This window comes from Haliaeetus leucocephalus, unplaced genomic scaffold, assembly GCF_000737465.1.
Source record: "Haliaeetus leucocephalus isolate CR32 unplaced genomic scaffold, Haliaeetus_leucocephalus-4.0 Scaffold92, whole genome shotgun sequence".
Classification (NCBI taxonomy): Eukaryota; Metazoa; Chordata; class Aves; order Accipitriformes; family Accipitridae; genus Haliaeetus; species Haliaeetus leucocephalus.
Window position 1 is genome coordinate 12,532,702 of NW_010972528.1, and position 16,216 is coordinate 12,548,917.

Consider the following 16,216-nt stretch of genomic DNA (forward strand, 5'->3'; position numbering starts at 1 on the left):
TATCACCACAGTCCAGCATTCTACTATATAATGTACTAAAGCTGCTCTGCAGAGTGCTTATTTGTTTGATAAATTTTTGTTTTCTACAGAGGTTTGCTGAGAGCGAGACTTTAATCACAGTGTAGTAATTTAAGAATAAGTTATAGAATTATAGCTGAATGATACTCATTCAACAAGGACTCGAAAGGCTAAATCCATCATTTAGATCCAGTGCTCCTGAATGCTTTTATCACTAAAATTTGCTGAATATTAATCAGATTTTTTTCCCCACATCGCAGGTGCTCGAAAGGTTATTTCAGAAGGGATTTAACGTGGCAGCTTCGTGCGGTGGTGGGGTGGATTCCTCTCAGTTCAGTGAATACGTGCTGTGTCGCGAAGACAGACGACCACAACCTACCCCAACAATCAGAATAAAACAGGAGCCCCTGGACTAGACCCTACCCGTACTCCTTTGTAACCGTAGAAGTGTTTAATAGTCCCTTATGTGAAACACTAAGGATTTGCAAAACAGTATTAGCAAACAGATTTTGACTTTATGTTGCCAATTAGTGGTATTCTGAAACTACCTGTCACATAGCCAGCCATGAAATGCATTTGAAAAACCAGTTGTCCGTTTTTCACGATGAAATTCCTGAGCATGCTCAGCGTACCAGGCCTGCTGGGAATGTACTTTGGGCTGAACAGCTGTGGTGGTGGAAAAGGCAAAGCTTCATAAACCCCTGACCCTAGATTGGACTTCTGCAGAAAGACCAGTTAAAGCGATGTGAATAGATCAGCAGGAGAAACGGTTCCGACAGCCTTTCCAACGATACCCGATGCTGTGACGCGTGGAAGTGGGCGCCTCCGAGAGGAAGATGGTACACTAAAACTGCACTGAGTATCTTCCCTGACTGCCGCACCTCCTTCATATCAGACGTGCTTTACACCTCCATACGTTACGTTAACACTTCTGTGATTGTACTCACTCATGCTAGCAAATGGCTTATTTTTATACAACATTTCCAACTGAAATATCTCTCTGTGGACAGAATCCAGAATCAGAAAAGGACTGACTTATAGTCAACTGGTGCTCAGTTCTAAAAAAACCCACACAAATGAAACAAAAAAGCAACAAAAAATTTGACAAGGCCGATTACGGCAATATTTGCAGAAGTAGGGATCTGGAAGCACAAAATAAAATGTCATCCACCATCACACAAGGGTCATACCTAACGTGGAGCTGTAGTTCTCTTAAAGCCAGTCTCGTTTTGACTCAGAAACTGTCAAGTTTTGCATCATCAAAGAAGCGTGGTTCTGCCAAGCAAGCTCTGCCACCCCTTGTTACTTGTTTACTAACAATGTTATAAGCCCACATTTAGGAGGAAACGTTAAGAATTTTGGACAAGCCTACTCTTTATGGGTCTGGAATTTTTGCAAAAAGATATTAAAACCCTCTACTGCCATTGTCTGATGAAAGCAGGCCACCTTTTGTTTAGATTGTTTTTCCTCTATTATTTTAAACTATTATTAAAATACCGATTCTGTAGCTGCCCTCTATCTGTGTAATTTTCTCTTTAACGAAGCCCGCTGTCTGCAGGAGGTTACTGCTCCTTCCGTGAATCGGTATCGACTCCGACTTGCAGGGCTTCCTAACTCAGGAGACAGCACCATGTTTGCAGGTGCAAGGTTATAAATAGCATTCTGCTAAATCCTGTTTATTGCTGTTTAGCGTGATTGGGTCCTCAAAAACTAATTCATGTGTTAATCACAATTTAGTTTCTCCCACATTAATTTATAGAATACTGTTGTAGATGCTGAATTTTAATTAAACTCTTTTTAGATGCATAAATACGGCCGTATAGAACAAGGGACAGAGTATTAAGTGGTCAACAATTCTTTAATGCCAAACAATCAGGCAAATAAAAAAAAATCACGTTTAAGACTAGTATTTTCAAAAGCGATGAGCTGTACTGACTACCCAAGGTACAATCTAGGCAGGGGTCTAATTTTTGGAAAAGGGCTGGATACCTGTCTGTGGAAAATCAGACCTCTGCAGGTTTTCTCACCTTGGTTACCCAACTCAGAAATCTCTTCTGGAAATCTTAGCCGATACGTGTTGGCCTGCTAACTTAGCAGAACAGTTGAGCAGATCTGTCTACTTTAAAAGAGTTGTAAAGTTATTTTATTTTGTGTTTTTATACTTGTACAACATTCTAAAGTTGCTAGGCGTTGCCGTATTTGAATATATGGCACAACATTCACCTTTGTATGTAAGATATCTGTAGAATTGTATATTATACATTTAATATTGTAAAGAACTTAACGTATAATTGTCATGTATTTGTGTATGCACATTTCTTATACAGTACTTCATGCCATAAACATTTCTGTAAAGTAAATGATCAAAAATAAGCAAGTAGGGTGGAACACTCACTGTATCTCCCATGTTGTTTGAAAGAGGTGAGAATTTTTGATTGCATCTCCTCTGGCCTTTTGCTCCATTCAGCTTGATGTAGCCATGTCTTACAAAAAGAAAAAAAAAAAAAAGTGTTTTATTTATTACTTTCATACATTGAGTTCACTTTAAGTTCAAAGTCTCCTTAAATAACCCCTTCCGCTTCTTGTTTTTATCCAATATACGCTTTCGTCCCGCCCTCCCGAGCGGGGAGAGTCAGCCCTAGCAGCGGCCGAGCGCTCGCCTGTCGGCGCATCCTCTGCCTTCGTTACCTCTCAGCCGGGGGAGGAAGGCGAGCACCTCGACGTTTACATTTAAACACAGGGGCCCGGTTCTGCCACTGGTACTCAGGCCAAGCCTCCCCCGAGGTCAGCGGGGCCGTCTGCGAGCGGGACCAGGCGCCGAGCACCCGCCGGGAGCGGAGCAGGGCCAGCTCCGAGGAAGGCGCGGGCAGGCAGCGCGCGCAAGCTCGGAGGCGGGATGAGGCTTTTAGATCCGTGTAGAACATTGGAAGTATTTGTGGTTGGTTGGGTTGGCTTTCTTCAGTTTGCTGTTTACCGTATTTTTTTTATTAGCTCGATAAAGCAGCTCCAGTACTTAGGGCAGCTTGCTAAGGTGGCATCGTAAAAGGGTTCCAGGCTGCGCCAGCCGAGTTAAATGTGAACTTGAGATGGAAAGTTTGAGCCATGACATCACAGCATTGACTGCAAAATAGCACTAAGGCAAGGAAGACAGGTGGTAACAATCACTTTGTTAGAAGAAGTATGCCTTTAAAAAAAAAAAAAAAGCTAAGCTAGGACATGTTCTTTTAGTTAGTAACTTCAGGTCACTTATTTAAAGTTTATTACAGTTTCATTTATATCTTTTTTACTTATTTCCCTATATTTTTAGGCAGCAATATCAGCAAAAACTGATTTGAATTTTTACTTCTGGCCTTAAACCATAGCAACGTAACTTAATTAAGAACATTGCTCGGCATCGCTAAAACAGGTTTTAAAATACCATAGAAACTCCAGTAAAGCTGTGGTGCGCAGCCAGCAAATGTTTTTCTTACGAAGGCCAAAAAGCAAACGTAGCCTGGTTTTTCACCTAATTCGATTGAACAAAATTGTTCTGACTCTCTGTTGCTGAGCACTGAAACTGTGGCTTGAAGAACGTGAGTCTTCACTAGCACTTTCTGTACAACCCTGTTACACCACTGTGCTCCCAAGTCTCGGAAAGAAAGCGAGAATGTTATGTTGTGCTTATTGGACTAATCGCTTTTGAGAAAGCAACTGCTGAGTGCATTCATTCACTGTATTAATAGCATCGAGGTTTGTTGACAATTTTATTAGATGTTTGACAAAGGATAAGAATCAGCACAACAAAACATTGAAGTATTTGGTTTTAATATTTCTTTGTGGGTATTCTGTTAATATTTTAATGCAAAATGTTTCTGAACAGTGCTTACGAACTACAAGACAATGTGAAATTCATGTTTGATAAATTAATACTGTATGTCGCTCGATGTGTTACTTTAGTAAATTGTTTTATTTCTTTACAAAATAAGTACAAATAAGGGAGTATGTTTTCACACAAATTGGGGGTATTTACGACTATGTACAGAAATCATCAAAATAACGTAATTCTAATAAACACAAGGCCTTTATAAACAATATGTACAAATTATCAATACATTTAAAACATAATTTTACACTTCCTGGCCTTAAATACCTTATGAATAATCTTTTGGCTAAATAGCAGCAGTATAAATTTTCTTCTGCTTTTCATAAACCTTAAAAAATAATTAAAACTTTTGTTTTTAAAACTATTGGACAAATAGTTCTATTTGTGCTTTCGCTATGGTTTCCCATCAAAAAAAAAAATATTGCCTCAAAAAAGTGGCAAGCGTAACATAGTAAAAATTGAAAAGATAAATAAGCAAATGTCTCCCTTCCATGGTTACTGATAATACTGTTATGTTTGAAGTACAACTTGTGCCCACCTGCCTGCTTAATATTCCTATCCGATATCCATTTAAAAGACTCACACTAACTTCGCTTGGCTTTGGTGTGGGCCCCTTAAATTCCAATTCAGCAAAGCATTTAAAAAGCATTCATCCCACCTTTAAGTACTTAAAACTACTCATTATGCTTGAAGTCATGCGCTTGTTCATGAGCCTCTCCGGACTGGAGTCCCCGGGTCCAATCGTCCAAGGCAAAGGCATGGCCAGTCCCTGCGGCGCTGCCCTGACCGCCTGGCGGCACCGGCACCGGGCTGCCAGGGCTCGCTCGCCCCTGCGCCCGTCGTTCTCCTAAGAGCGGAACCGGCCCCCCCCAATTCCTTTACAGCGACTCTAAAAATCCATATAGAATACTCTAAAATCTTTACTGAACAATACTCTCTTTTAAAACCACCATTAAACCATACTCTTTGCAATAAATAAATTAAGATATTTTTTAGAAAATAAACCCCAACTTTGATTCATGTTACTAACCAGTTGCTACAAATGTGCAAAAGGTTGAAGAGATTTAGAAAACAACTGGAAGCTAGTCAAGGTAACTCAGCTGGGACCCAAACGCACAGATTTCATACACTTAGGATTTGGTTCAGCAAATGGCTCGGGAAATGAGCTGTGCAGTAAAAGCAGAAATCCTAAATATATAAAATTTGTGAGAGTGTGGAGTGGCGATTCTCTTAGCTGTGCAAAAAACTGCAATATAACTAATCTAAAATAACAACAGGTATCACAATGGTTAGTCAGTGGAAACAGCGCTAGTAAAACGAAGAAGAAAACAAAACCAGCACCGTAAGTGAACATACAGGTTAACACCATGGTTAGGTCCCAATCCTGTGAACCTGTCCCAATCCTCCTTGCCGTGAGATAGTTTACGTGAGCCATTGCAGCAGTCTTTCCATTTGTGTAACTTCCACGCCATCTACTTCAGCCTTATCTAAAATGGCCAAATGGAGCAAGACTTTGATGTTGGTTGTGTCTGTGGATTTAACATTTTGAAACCTTTTGCACATTTTTTTCTGTTTTTTGTGATTTTTTTTTTTTTTACATAAAGGGAATTTATTGCATGTGTCTGACAATTTTACAAAACAAAATTACTGAAACATTGACTTCTGAAAAAAATAGAAGGCACATTAAAATGACAGCTTTTCAATGCAAGTTGAGCTTCTGTATGGAGAAATCAGTACAATTCTTGGCTTTATTTAAGCAGAGCTCGATAGAGCAGGAGAGAATGGCTCGTTTCTCTTTCCTGTTCCATGTAGAAGATGAAGTCCCTGAGGTTTACGCGCGTTATTTTCTGTCGTGCATACTGCCTGGATGAAGGAGTCCCCAAGCCAGCCTGACTTCCACCAGACATACCGAGACCCTACAAAGAAAACACAGCAAAGTCAGAAGTCCTGCAACAGGAAAGAGTTTCCTCGTACTCTCAGGTTTACAACTACTAACTGCTGGATTATTTTAAACATCTTAAATGGATTATTATGAGCCTAATTCTGAAAGTATTACTTTTTTTTTTTCTTTTATTTTCTATTCTTCTGAGTCTCACCAAGTTAACCTGAGTAAAGAAACTCAAGTGAAAACACACGTGAGGCTAGACCTTGTTCATTTACAACTCGGGACAAACACGTCTGACTAATTCTCCTGCTGCGGTCATGTTAACCGTAGACATATTTGACCAGTTTAATTTCAGAAGCCTTTTAAGGACAAAACTATTCGCAGCAGATAAAGCCATCTTTAGTATCTCAAATGTGTGCACCATCCTACTCTAGGACTGGAAAAAGGTGAGTGGTGTGTAAGGATGTTGCTGCTGCAATAACCTCTGCAGCTGCAAGTCCCATGGGGACCCCAGTTCTCTCCTCTGGGTCTACTGAAGAGAAAGGCTTAGTGTGGTGAGATACTGAACAATCTTGCTCGAGTACACAACCAGCTCAGCTGAGAGGTGGAAAAATTAAAAAGAAAAATCACAAAGACTCAGACATTGTGAGATGATAAAGACAAACATTAGTATACAATTTTCTAAAGCTATGTTAAATTTTTTGTCTGTTTGTTTAAATTGGTTCAAAGGTACTGAATTACTGAATACCTCATCCTAGCTTTCTGCGTAGATAGAAAATTCACAAACTGGCCCCGAGAACACTATGATCTGAATATCTAGAAATTGAAAGGACGTAATTACAGACTCTCTGCAGTCTTGTTGAGTTTAAAACTGAAACACATGCACAAATTCAACCCTTTTTTCACCCTTAGGATGAAAAAAATGTTTTTATTAATTTTATTAATTCCAATTGATTTCTGGCAAAATAAACTGGTCTAACTTAGAAAAACAGTTTTAATCTCTAAAAAAGATTTAAATTCTTTTTCAAACCTGTAAGACATCTGGCAAAGTTTTCAATACTTTTAAAATCCCAAATTTACTTAGTGCTGCTCTTAATAACCTACCTTTCTTTCCCCAGGAAATACTTATTCTAGGATCTTGATTCTGGCCATTAAAAATACAGTTAAGCACAATTTTACTACTGAAAGATTGTAGGGGAAACATATATGGTATATTGCGAGTAAGACGTGCCCCTGTTTTGTCTGTTGCTTTTCCCTCTGTGTACCAGCAGTCAGACTCCTTGCAGAACTATACCATTCAAGTTATTTCTCCTATACCTGATCATTAAATTACAGTAGTGGGGCAAATCCTATTCTCTTGTAACCACAAACACAAAAGGCTTAATGTAGTGAAATGAATGTGGCTAAGCTTGCAGGCAAGAGAGGGAGAAGCCCATAACATTTGAGCACCATGAGCATTTGATCTGAGGGATTCTGTTCTCCAGTATGGAGTAGTTTTTGTTAATAGATTAATTGATTTACCACCTAACCTCACTGCTCATAGGAAAAGCATGTGCTGCAGCTGCAAGGGTTGCTCATCCATGCTGAAGCCAGACACATCCCCAGTGCACAATCCATTTATTTAGCAGTGCTCTGAATTCAGCCTTTACACCAAAACGCTTTGCATTCCTAAAAGAAATAGCGTCATTTAAACTCGTACTCTTTCCACAGGTCTGGAACGATGACCTGCCTTAAGCTGCCTCTTGCCTGCACTCTGACCATACATCCACTTTGCCAGGGCTGTTGCCACCATTTCCAACCCTCCAAGAAACCCCTGTCTATGCATTTATTTTAAATCAAGCTGATTAAAAAATATTTTTCTTTCTTCTCGGTTCCCCACATGGTGCATCTCTCCCCCCTGCCCCAAGTAATATTTATTTCAGATTCATCCTGACTACAGTTCCTGAACAGTGACAAACACACTTGTAAGAAATGTGGCCACCTTAAACTCATTAAAAAATCCTGTCCATAGCCTACTGGACTAGAACCATCCTGCACACATTTATCAAATATTAATAGAAAAGCTACTTGATTTTAAAAATTTTTTCTTCATATAAAACCTTTTCTTGAATCAACTGAGGTACATTTACAGCAAATAACTGCTTTCTCTTTGGACAGAGTAGCTGGAATTAAGATGTGGTAAGTCATTCGTTGGATTTATCACTTGAAATACTGAACTTTTATGTAGGAAGAGCATATACTTAATGCAACATCATAACATGACATTAAGCTGTGCACATTCAGAACCACACTTGTGAGCCGATCAGTTACCTGGTAGTGTTCTGTAATTGTTTTACAAGGTGGAAAAAAATCCCAAGAATGATTTTAGAAAAAGTACAGAAGCACATCTGTAAACTGACAACAGTAATTTGTATCTGTCAATATGATCTCTAATTTAAATTAAAGACCAATTTGTTTGGTACTGCATTGTACTCAAAATTATTCTGCAGATGCTATATAAAAAATGTAGACTACTAAATGCCACAATTTTTTAATTATATACATGAATGCAAGCATAGTTAAAATTAATTGCCAAGAATAGTGGAATTGAAGTAATGCAGATTTTTCTCAAGAAAAATCACCATTTATCATCAGCATGACAGACTTTTCATTAACCCAAACAAGCCCTGTGTTGTCTGTATCTATGGCAACTAATAAGAGTTACAAAGATAAAAGCTCTAATAAAAAAATAAATGGTTGTAAATTGTTTACATCCTTTATTTCCTGGCCTGCCACACCCAAGCTATTACCAAATCGCACCCCTCAAATATATACCAGTACTAGCTTTTGTATCATTGAACTTCTATTTATAATTTAAGGGAATTTAAGATGTTCCAGACCAGAAAAAAACATTTTATTTATATATGCACTCTTTCCCCCATTTCATTTTGAGATTGCTTACATACATGAGCTCTAGTGACTTCTTATCCCCTTCCATCTTGTCCTCTCCTTTTCCCCACTGCCTCTTCTCCCTTGCTGCTTCAATCCTACTTTCTTGTAACACACCAAGGCAACCGGTGACTGCCTTGAACTTGGCAGCTGCAAATCCCACAGGACAGCAAGAAAGACAGCAGAGAGCAAACCAATTATTTTGTGCTTCACCTGTTCCTCATGGGGCTACAGAGAGGTGGGCCACAATGGGGCTTTCCTGAGACCCCCATACAACACCCACTCCCAGCTGGGGCTGAAGACAAAAATCAATTCACAGAAAATCAAATGCAGGAATTTGCAAAAACACCATGGTGCCATGCTCTCTGTTAACCTGTAACCCAAGACCCACTGAAACAGTCAAGAGTCCATCTACTTTAATGGACTTCAATGCACTTCAGATACGCGCAGCTGATGTATATATAGCTTACAGTATTTTAAATAACAGGGTTGGACTGTCAAGCTTAATTCAACTGTTGGAAGATACCTAGCTTGAAATTACGGCTTAAGAAGAAGAATAAGAGTAATTATTGGTTCAGTATGCACGTTTTGAAGCAATTCTGAATTTATGTCAGATGTGACACAAGATTTGGGCCACCCATCTCATGATTTTCGTGACTGTCCTCTATGAGACAACTCGTGCTGTTGGAAAAGCGGAATAAAACTGGTTCAAAATAAAACACTGACCAAAGACTCGGTAGATCACTAGGTAAATACACAACAATCTGCTAAAGAAACACGCTCTCACTGTGATAGGGTAGAAATTAAAACAAATAGTCCCATGTGCGCAGAGAAGCTAATGAAGCCTCATTTCTGACAGATGTGTCACATTTCTCTGGTACTGCTTACCACGACAAACCCGGCTCCTCTACAGAGCGTTCATCACCTCTCACCTCCTCCACAAATATTGTCAGTCTGCTCTTCTACCCCCCACCTCTCACAAACTCCCCCCGCTTCCCAAACCTTCACCTTTTTCAAAACGGTCGCAGAACTACTCCACGGTTGGCTCTCCTCCCGTCCTCACTTACCAGCTCGGCAAGCATCGTCCCACGGGGTGGCGGACCCCACCAGGCTGCCTCTGCTCATCAGCCACCCAGTAGACACGGGGCCCCCCAGCCAAACTTACCCCAAAGCTTGCTGAGCTCACGCTGCAGCCTCTTCTTTGCTGGCGAGACCAGCACGTCTCTCTTTCCTGTACCCAAGCCAATGGTTCACGTGGAAGTGGTAGGGACTTAAAATCTCAAGCTCCTTCCTACTTTTGTCCCCCTTCTGCTGCTCCCACCCCCCAGATTTGGTCAGTATTTCCCGAAAGGTTTAAAGGCTACTGGGAACGAGGCCTGAGAGAGACAGACACACCTCTTCTGAAATTTTCATGGACAAACTCCCCTACTGCTCAGAAAGTAAAAATGTCTTTGTGCATTAAATTATAATAATTACAGCAGCAGGTGTATGAAAATTAAACTGAGTAACTCTCAAAAATGTGCTGTTCCTTGCTCGAGATAGAAGTGCTTTCACATAAGAAAGCACATGTAATAGAAAACCTACACTTTTAAAATAATAACGATTTCTACTGTCGAAGAATTAAATCAGTTTTTCACGAATCTGTATACCTTCAGCTTTGAATTCTAGAACCATGGAAATACAGTACGATATTCTTGTCAGGAAACACAAAGATAAGGGCAAACAGAAGATTGCATTTAATATTTTATCCAGCCTTCCTTCACCAGAAAGCAATTCAGTCCTGACATCTCTCCTTTGAACATAGTCTTGAACTGCGGCTATTGCTTCTCTGTGACCCAGACAGACAAGGCAATAATGATAAAAGATCTGCTGGTTTTCTTCCCAGGCTACATGGCACATCCTTGTGGCAGACTTGCACTTCAAGCCAAAGTCTGAAAGTGGGAATCATGCAGTAACAATTCAAAGCCAAGCTACATATGGAGTACAAAAATACCAGGAATTTTGTCTCTCCAATCTCCATGCACTGAAGAGGAGTGGGAAGATAAGGTATATATTAGTCTGCTGTTATGAGTAAGAGGTCTTGGATCATAAGAAATATTCTGGAGATATTCTGCAGCGATGATGTTTACTTGCATGAAGTGCTATTAGATCTTTGGCTGAGAGGCACTTTGTACATGAAAAACAGGTATAATATTATGCATGATTAGCTGTCCCACGTAATTTAGGGTTTAATTCAGCACCTACTGAGGCTAATAGTAATGATTTCACTGATTTAAATGAGAGCCGAAACATCCCTAAATCAGTATTCCCCTGAAGTACAGAAAAGTAAGTAATAACTATTTGTCAGCACCTCAAAGATTAACAATACTATATGAAATATAATTTTATCTACCAAAAGATTGCGTATCTTCATATGCACAGTGTGGTGGCTTTACAAGTGTCTTTAGAAAGATTAATCACCAAAAGCTATCATTTAGGCCTTCAGATCAGCAACATTTACCAGGAGAATTAGAAAGATTCATCACCAAAAGCTATCATTTAGGCCTTCAGATCAGCAACGTTTACTGGGAGGATTAGATACCATTATTTCTTCGGAAGCTAGTTATTTTCCTTTGCAAACATTTTTATCCCGTACTATTTTAGCGCAACTGTTCCTACAGACTCTTGTTTTGGCACGCGTTCGCTTGCTACACCCTCTTGGATGCAAATGCATCTCATTTCCCCTGGGCACATAAACACACACCTCGCCCTGCAGACAAACATCAGAAAAACTGATTTGCACAAGTATTTACAAGTACTTCAAATACCAACACAATTGCAACATTTCAAAGACAGCATGCAGTAATTTTTATATTAAAAAATAATAAGAGGAAGGTAAATCATACTAAGACATGGATACAGTGGAAATTTTTTCTTTAGATGTGATCACTTTAGTTTATAATTACATGATGTTATTTCAACCCAAAGAAATGGGCTGCCATTACAAGCAGAATGCTTTATCTGTACCTGCTCTTTGCCTTTATTATGTTAAGCTAAGTCACATATGCAACTGCTATTATAATTGAAAACCTGCTTTGTAAAACAGCATCACACCAAAAACTTCCAGCTGAGAGAACCCGGCATCTATTACCAACCTGACCACCTATTCCTTCCTCTAAGAGAGCGTTCCCCCCCACAAACTGCGTGAGAGCAGGGGCAAAAAGCAGGCTATGAGGCATTTCAGTGAGAAACAATTTGGGCAGAAGGGACATCTGCCCCAGTAGAAATACATAATGCAGATTAAGTGTAAGGCAGCTATGGGCTATGACATTTACCTGCTCAAGGGAGATGGGTGTTCAACTGCCCAGTCCTCAACAGGTCATTCTCCGGAAGAAGCCAGACTGCAACTAATTTTAACTTCTTAACCAATTTATCCATGCAGATCTCTGAATAATCACTGCATTAATGTGAGAAAGAAAAACTCAAGCTTTTCCTGTGCAGAGAAACAGCTCTCTGTTCTGTGAAGACTTTTCACCTTTCAAAGATCTTTCTGTATCCCTCACTCCTCACTTGGTATGTGATAAAAACGGATGCCTTGTATCCTCTGACTTCTTACAACACACTCATGATTTGCTTGGTGGTGCAGGCTCCAGGTCTTTTCACTTACTTTGTTCGTGGACCTGCTCTTCACTGCAGCTATAGATCTTGCCAACATCTTTATCCACAAACATCTCATACCTACCACAATTCACTGCCTTACTTGGACTTAAAAGCAATGACAATTTTACCTGATTTAGAACTCTAAGTTTGGGCTGCATTCTTGCTGTGGTAATTAAAAGTGGAATATTCTATTTATCCTGTTTCCATCATACACATATATTTTCATTTTGCTTGGAATGTTACTCCTCCCATGCTTTCCAAATGTTTAATCAAGTGCTGCTCCCTTTGAAATACTAATCCTGCCAAATTTTTTTTATTGTTATTTTTCAAGCATTGTGGTGCTTTTCCCTTCTCATCTTTCAATATTAGCATGGGTTGTTTTTTGTTTTGTTTTTTTTTTTTAAAGGACTTGCCCATCATGCTGTACATCCCTATATTCTCTCTCACTGGGAGTCAAGAAACATCAAACCAACTTTGGGAGAAGCCCTACAGCCCAACTTGCAGGATTCACGTTTTCCTTGAATCATATTTGATTCCCATCTGAATTTCCTCCTGTGGTAATCCTTGATATTAGTTCAAAACTACCTCAGTTTTACATAGTGGGTGGCCCTTTCTTTCCTAACCTGTATGATTGTGACTTTCATTTAATCAGAAACTTATAATAATTAAAATATTCTCAACACTTACCAATCTTTAGACACACATAAAATTTAACGGTTTAAATATCTAATTAAAATATACATAATTGCTATCCAGTAAAGGTTGCTTTTTTGGTCTATCTCTTACTGAAGACACGCTGAGCCGAACAACTGTAGGGGACAGGGTAACTGTGGGGGACTAGATTCATTCATAGCTGCTTTTGATGAAGAAAAAATCAGCACTAAGAAGTGCATCGTGACACTTCATGTGCTAGCTATATCTCACCTATTTAAGGTGAGACACAGATATCATACAGCTGTTTCATATATTGCCAGTCCTCCTGTGGGAGGGGGAAGAGTGGGAGACAGGGAGAAAAGTATCTAAATCTTAACGCTTGTGGGAAAAAAAATATTACAAATGCAAAATCTAAACACAAAATCACTTTCTCAGCTCTTGAGAGCATGAATTGCCCTCATTCATCTCAACTGACTTTCAGTTCTTAAGCCTAATTATGATGTATAACACCCAGACTTTAAAATAATTATGTTTGCAACTGTTGGCCATCTTGCGCACTCCCAGCAATTGTGCAAGTGCCAATCAAGCGACTTTATGCACCACTTGCCAAAGAAAGGGCAAAAATAGCCACAGATCTACCAGCTCTTGGCACGTTTTATTCCCGTGTAAAATCTGCTTGTAGATTAGTTACTATCTATGAACAGTGGTGTAAACCTTTCCCTGTAATTACCACAGGCTCCTCTGTGGATTGAGGGTAGTATATGGCCCTAATTCGTACAACCAGCCCATTAAATAAAACAAAACAAAACCGGCAATGCGGTTATCTCTGGATTGAGTGGCAATAAAATTAAGCCCTAAATGCTAATACCTTCAGCTTGCAGGATAAACACATTGTCAGAACACAGTCCAGTGTACAGGAAATAAGACGTTAACATTTGTAAACAAAATGTGGAAGACTGCTAACACTCCTTCTATTACTGCAAATATCATGGAATATAATTAAGGCCTGCTGCATTTCAGTCATTAGGGAGAGATGATAGAGTTCAGAAGGGAGAAGTCGCTGAATCATTTAGCCTCTCGTTTCTTGATTTCTTAACATTTCTGCTTCTTACAGTTAAGTCTCACTCTTGGCTTTTTTTAAGTTAGTTGTTTTGTTTGTTCAGAAAATACTTGAAAAACCTAAATCAGATTGGCACACAACTCTTGGAAGAATGGCTCCAAAAAGGAAACAAGGTGGGTTTTCTGTCCTACAGACATCAGTAAGCTTATAGGAGCCCCCATTCAATACGTTCTTTCGCTTCCCCTTCTACATTACAAAGACAGTCCCTTGCACATCATGGTCACCATATGCTGTTTATCATGCTGCTCTCTTTCTCAAGTCCTTGCTAAGCCCCCTGCCTGCCTCTCTCTTCCACGCCAGGATCACTTCTCCAGGACTCAAAGCAAATACACTTCATGACGTGCATGTCTCCACCACTCTTCATTGCTCTCTGTCCTCCAGATTGCAGTCTAATCTGCCGCCAAACTTCAAATTGCTTCAGCATACACACTTCCATTGCTTTTTAAAAAAAAAAACACAAACCCAACAACCACCTCTGCTTCATACTGCCCTCTAATCTCTTAATGTCAAACCAGGTTTTTCCTTTCCCTCCATTATCAGACAAAATAAGACAGCCAAGCCTTGAGTAAAAAGCAGATCCGCTTAACTTATGAACACTACACTGACAATTTAAACTTTGCTCTAACATTTTAAAAACCCTGTAATCGCCTCTTACTTCATGAATTCCCAAATCCTTATCTTCCTCCATCCATTTCACCACAAAGTAAACAACCTTTTAAAGACACTTACATTCAAGACAGCCAACAACAGAGAATAAACCTTGAATTTCAAATTAAGCCATTTGAAAAAAACACTTACTTGTTTTTTGTAAAGTTAACCCTTTCACACCCTCACAATTATCCCAGATCCACCTCTTTTTATAAAGTGGGATTAAATGCATTACAAAAACTTTCAAGAAGATCCTTTAACCAACTGTATCTTGCTGTAACAAAATGGTTGAGGAATCTGTATCAGTATCTAAAAAAAAAAAATCTCTTCAGTCCACAGATGATCATGGAGGAGACATGGTGATGTATAAAAACATTTTTTTCAGATGTTAAAGCTCTACTTTTAGCTATCTCTAACTTCTCATCTTTACTGTCCTGGTAAGTTTGGATACCACTCAGACCACCTCAAGCAAAGAAGAATTAACAAGTAAATATCACAACTATGACCACCTTTCCTTTATTAGAAAAACCCCCAACATCTATAGTTATTAATTATTTAAAATAAATTAAAAACCAGATAACCAAAATCAAAGGCTCCATTACAAACAACTCTAAAACAGATATTATAATATATAATAGGAAATAAGTCTAAAGACAGACACAAAATCACCTAATACCATAAATCATCTACTACCTATTGAATAGCTATTACTAACAGGTCCCGACAGTTGACAATTATCAATGTATAAACTGACAAGTCTCTCATACTTAATTACTCCCAAAATAAAATAAACATGAATATTATCTAAAAAAAGAGAGTTGCAACTACAGAAGAAAAACCTTCCCCAAAGTACTAGCCAAAACCAGGCTTGTGATGGGATTTTTTCTGGCAAAGTTAAACAAAAGGCAGTGGCGTGTAATATATTCACTGCGTTTGGAAGGGAGCTGGCACAACCAATCATCAGCAATGTGAGAACCTGAACAGATGACGGAAGAGGGCAACCGAGCAGACATACGCCAACGTACACATGCACACGCACTGAAGAGGATTACTAAATTAATTAGAGAGGCAAGTGAAAAAACAACGTGGAATTCAGAATGCGCTCAATAGTATGGAATGATGCTACTGGCCTATTTTTACCATTGGCAATAAGAGAGGAGGAACAGCTAGCTCTAGTAGGAGCAAGTGCATTATGATACAACACAACATGAGCATTATAAAATGCGAGATGAATCTCAAGCCCAGAGGCTCTTTACCACCACTCCAAATCACAACTCTCTGCCTTCATTTTTCTTCTTTGCTACCATTCCACTTCTTCTCCCAGTACTTCTGACTTGATTAACCCTTTTTTCTCTTTCTTGTCTTCTACCTTCCTATTTTCACGGTATCACATCAGATTCTTTAAAAAGCACCCGAGTAATAACAGCAGAGATTATAGATCGGGAGTCAGATTTTCTGAAGC

At 39.2% G+C, this 16,216-nt stretch overlaps 2 protein-coding genes across 4 annotated transcripts in view; one reads left to right on the plus strand and one right to left on the minus strand.

Moving 5' to 3' along the window:
* Window positions 1-1,069, plus strand: part of KCTD15 (potassium channel tetramerization domain containing 15) — a 42,775-nt gene extending 41,706 nt beyond the window's left edge. For all 3 annotated transcript variants that reach the window (XM_010585124.1, XM_010585125.1, XM_010585123.1), the window contains one exon: window positions 279-1,069. In XM_010585124.1, the coding sequence (XP_010583426.1) occupies window positions 279-434 (156 nt within the window). In that variant the 3' untranslated portion in view covers window positions 435-1,069. The remainder of the gene's footprint in view (window positions 1-278) is intronic.
* A 2,258-nt stretch (window positions 1,070-3,327) lies between these two features.
* The window catches only part of LOC104842633 (transcription initiation factor TFIID subunit 4-like), a 151,435-nt gene continuing 138,546 nt past the window's right edge, over window positions 3,328-16,216 (minus strand). Inside the window, exon 15 of the mRNA XM_010585126.1 lies at window positions 3,328-5,796. Within this exon, the coding sequence (XP_010583428.1) occupies window positions 5,629-5,796 (168 nt within the window). The 3' untranslated portion in view covers window positions 3,328-5,628. The remainder of the gene's footprint in view (window positions 5,797-16,216) is intronic.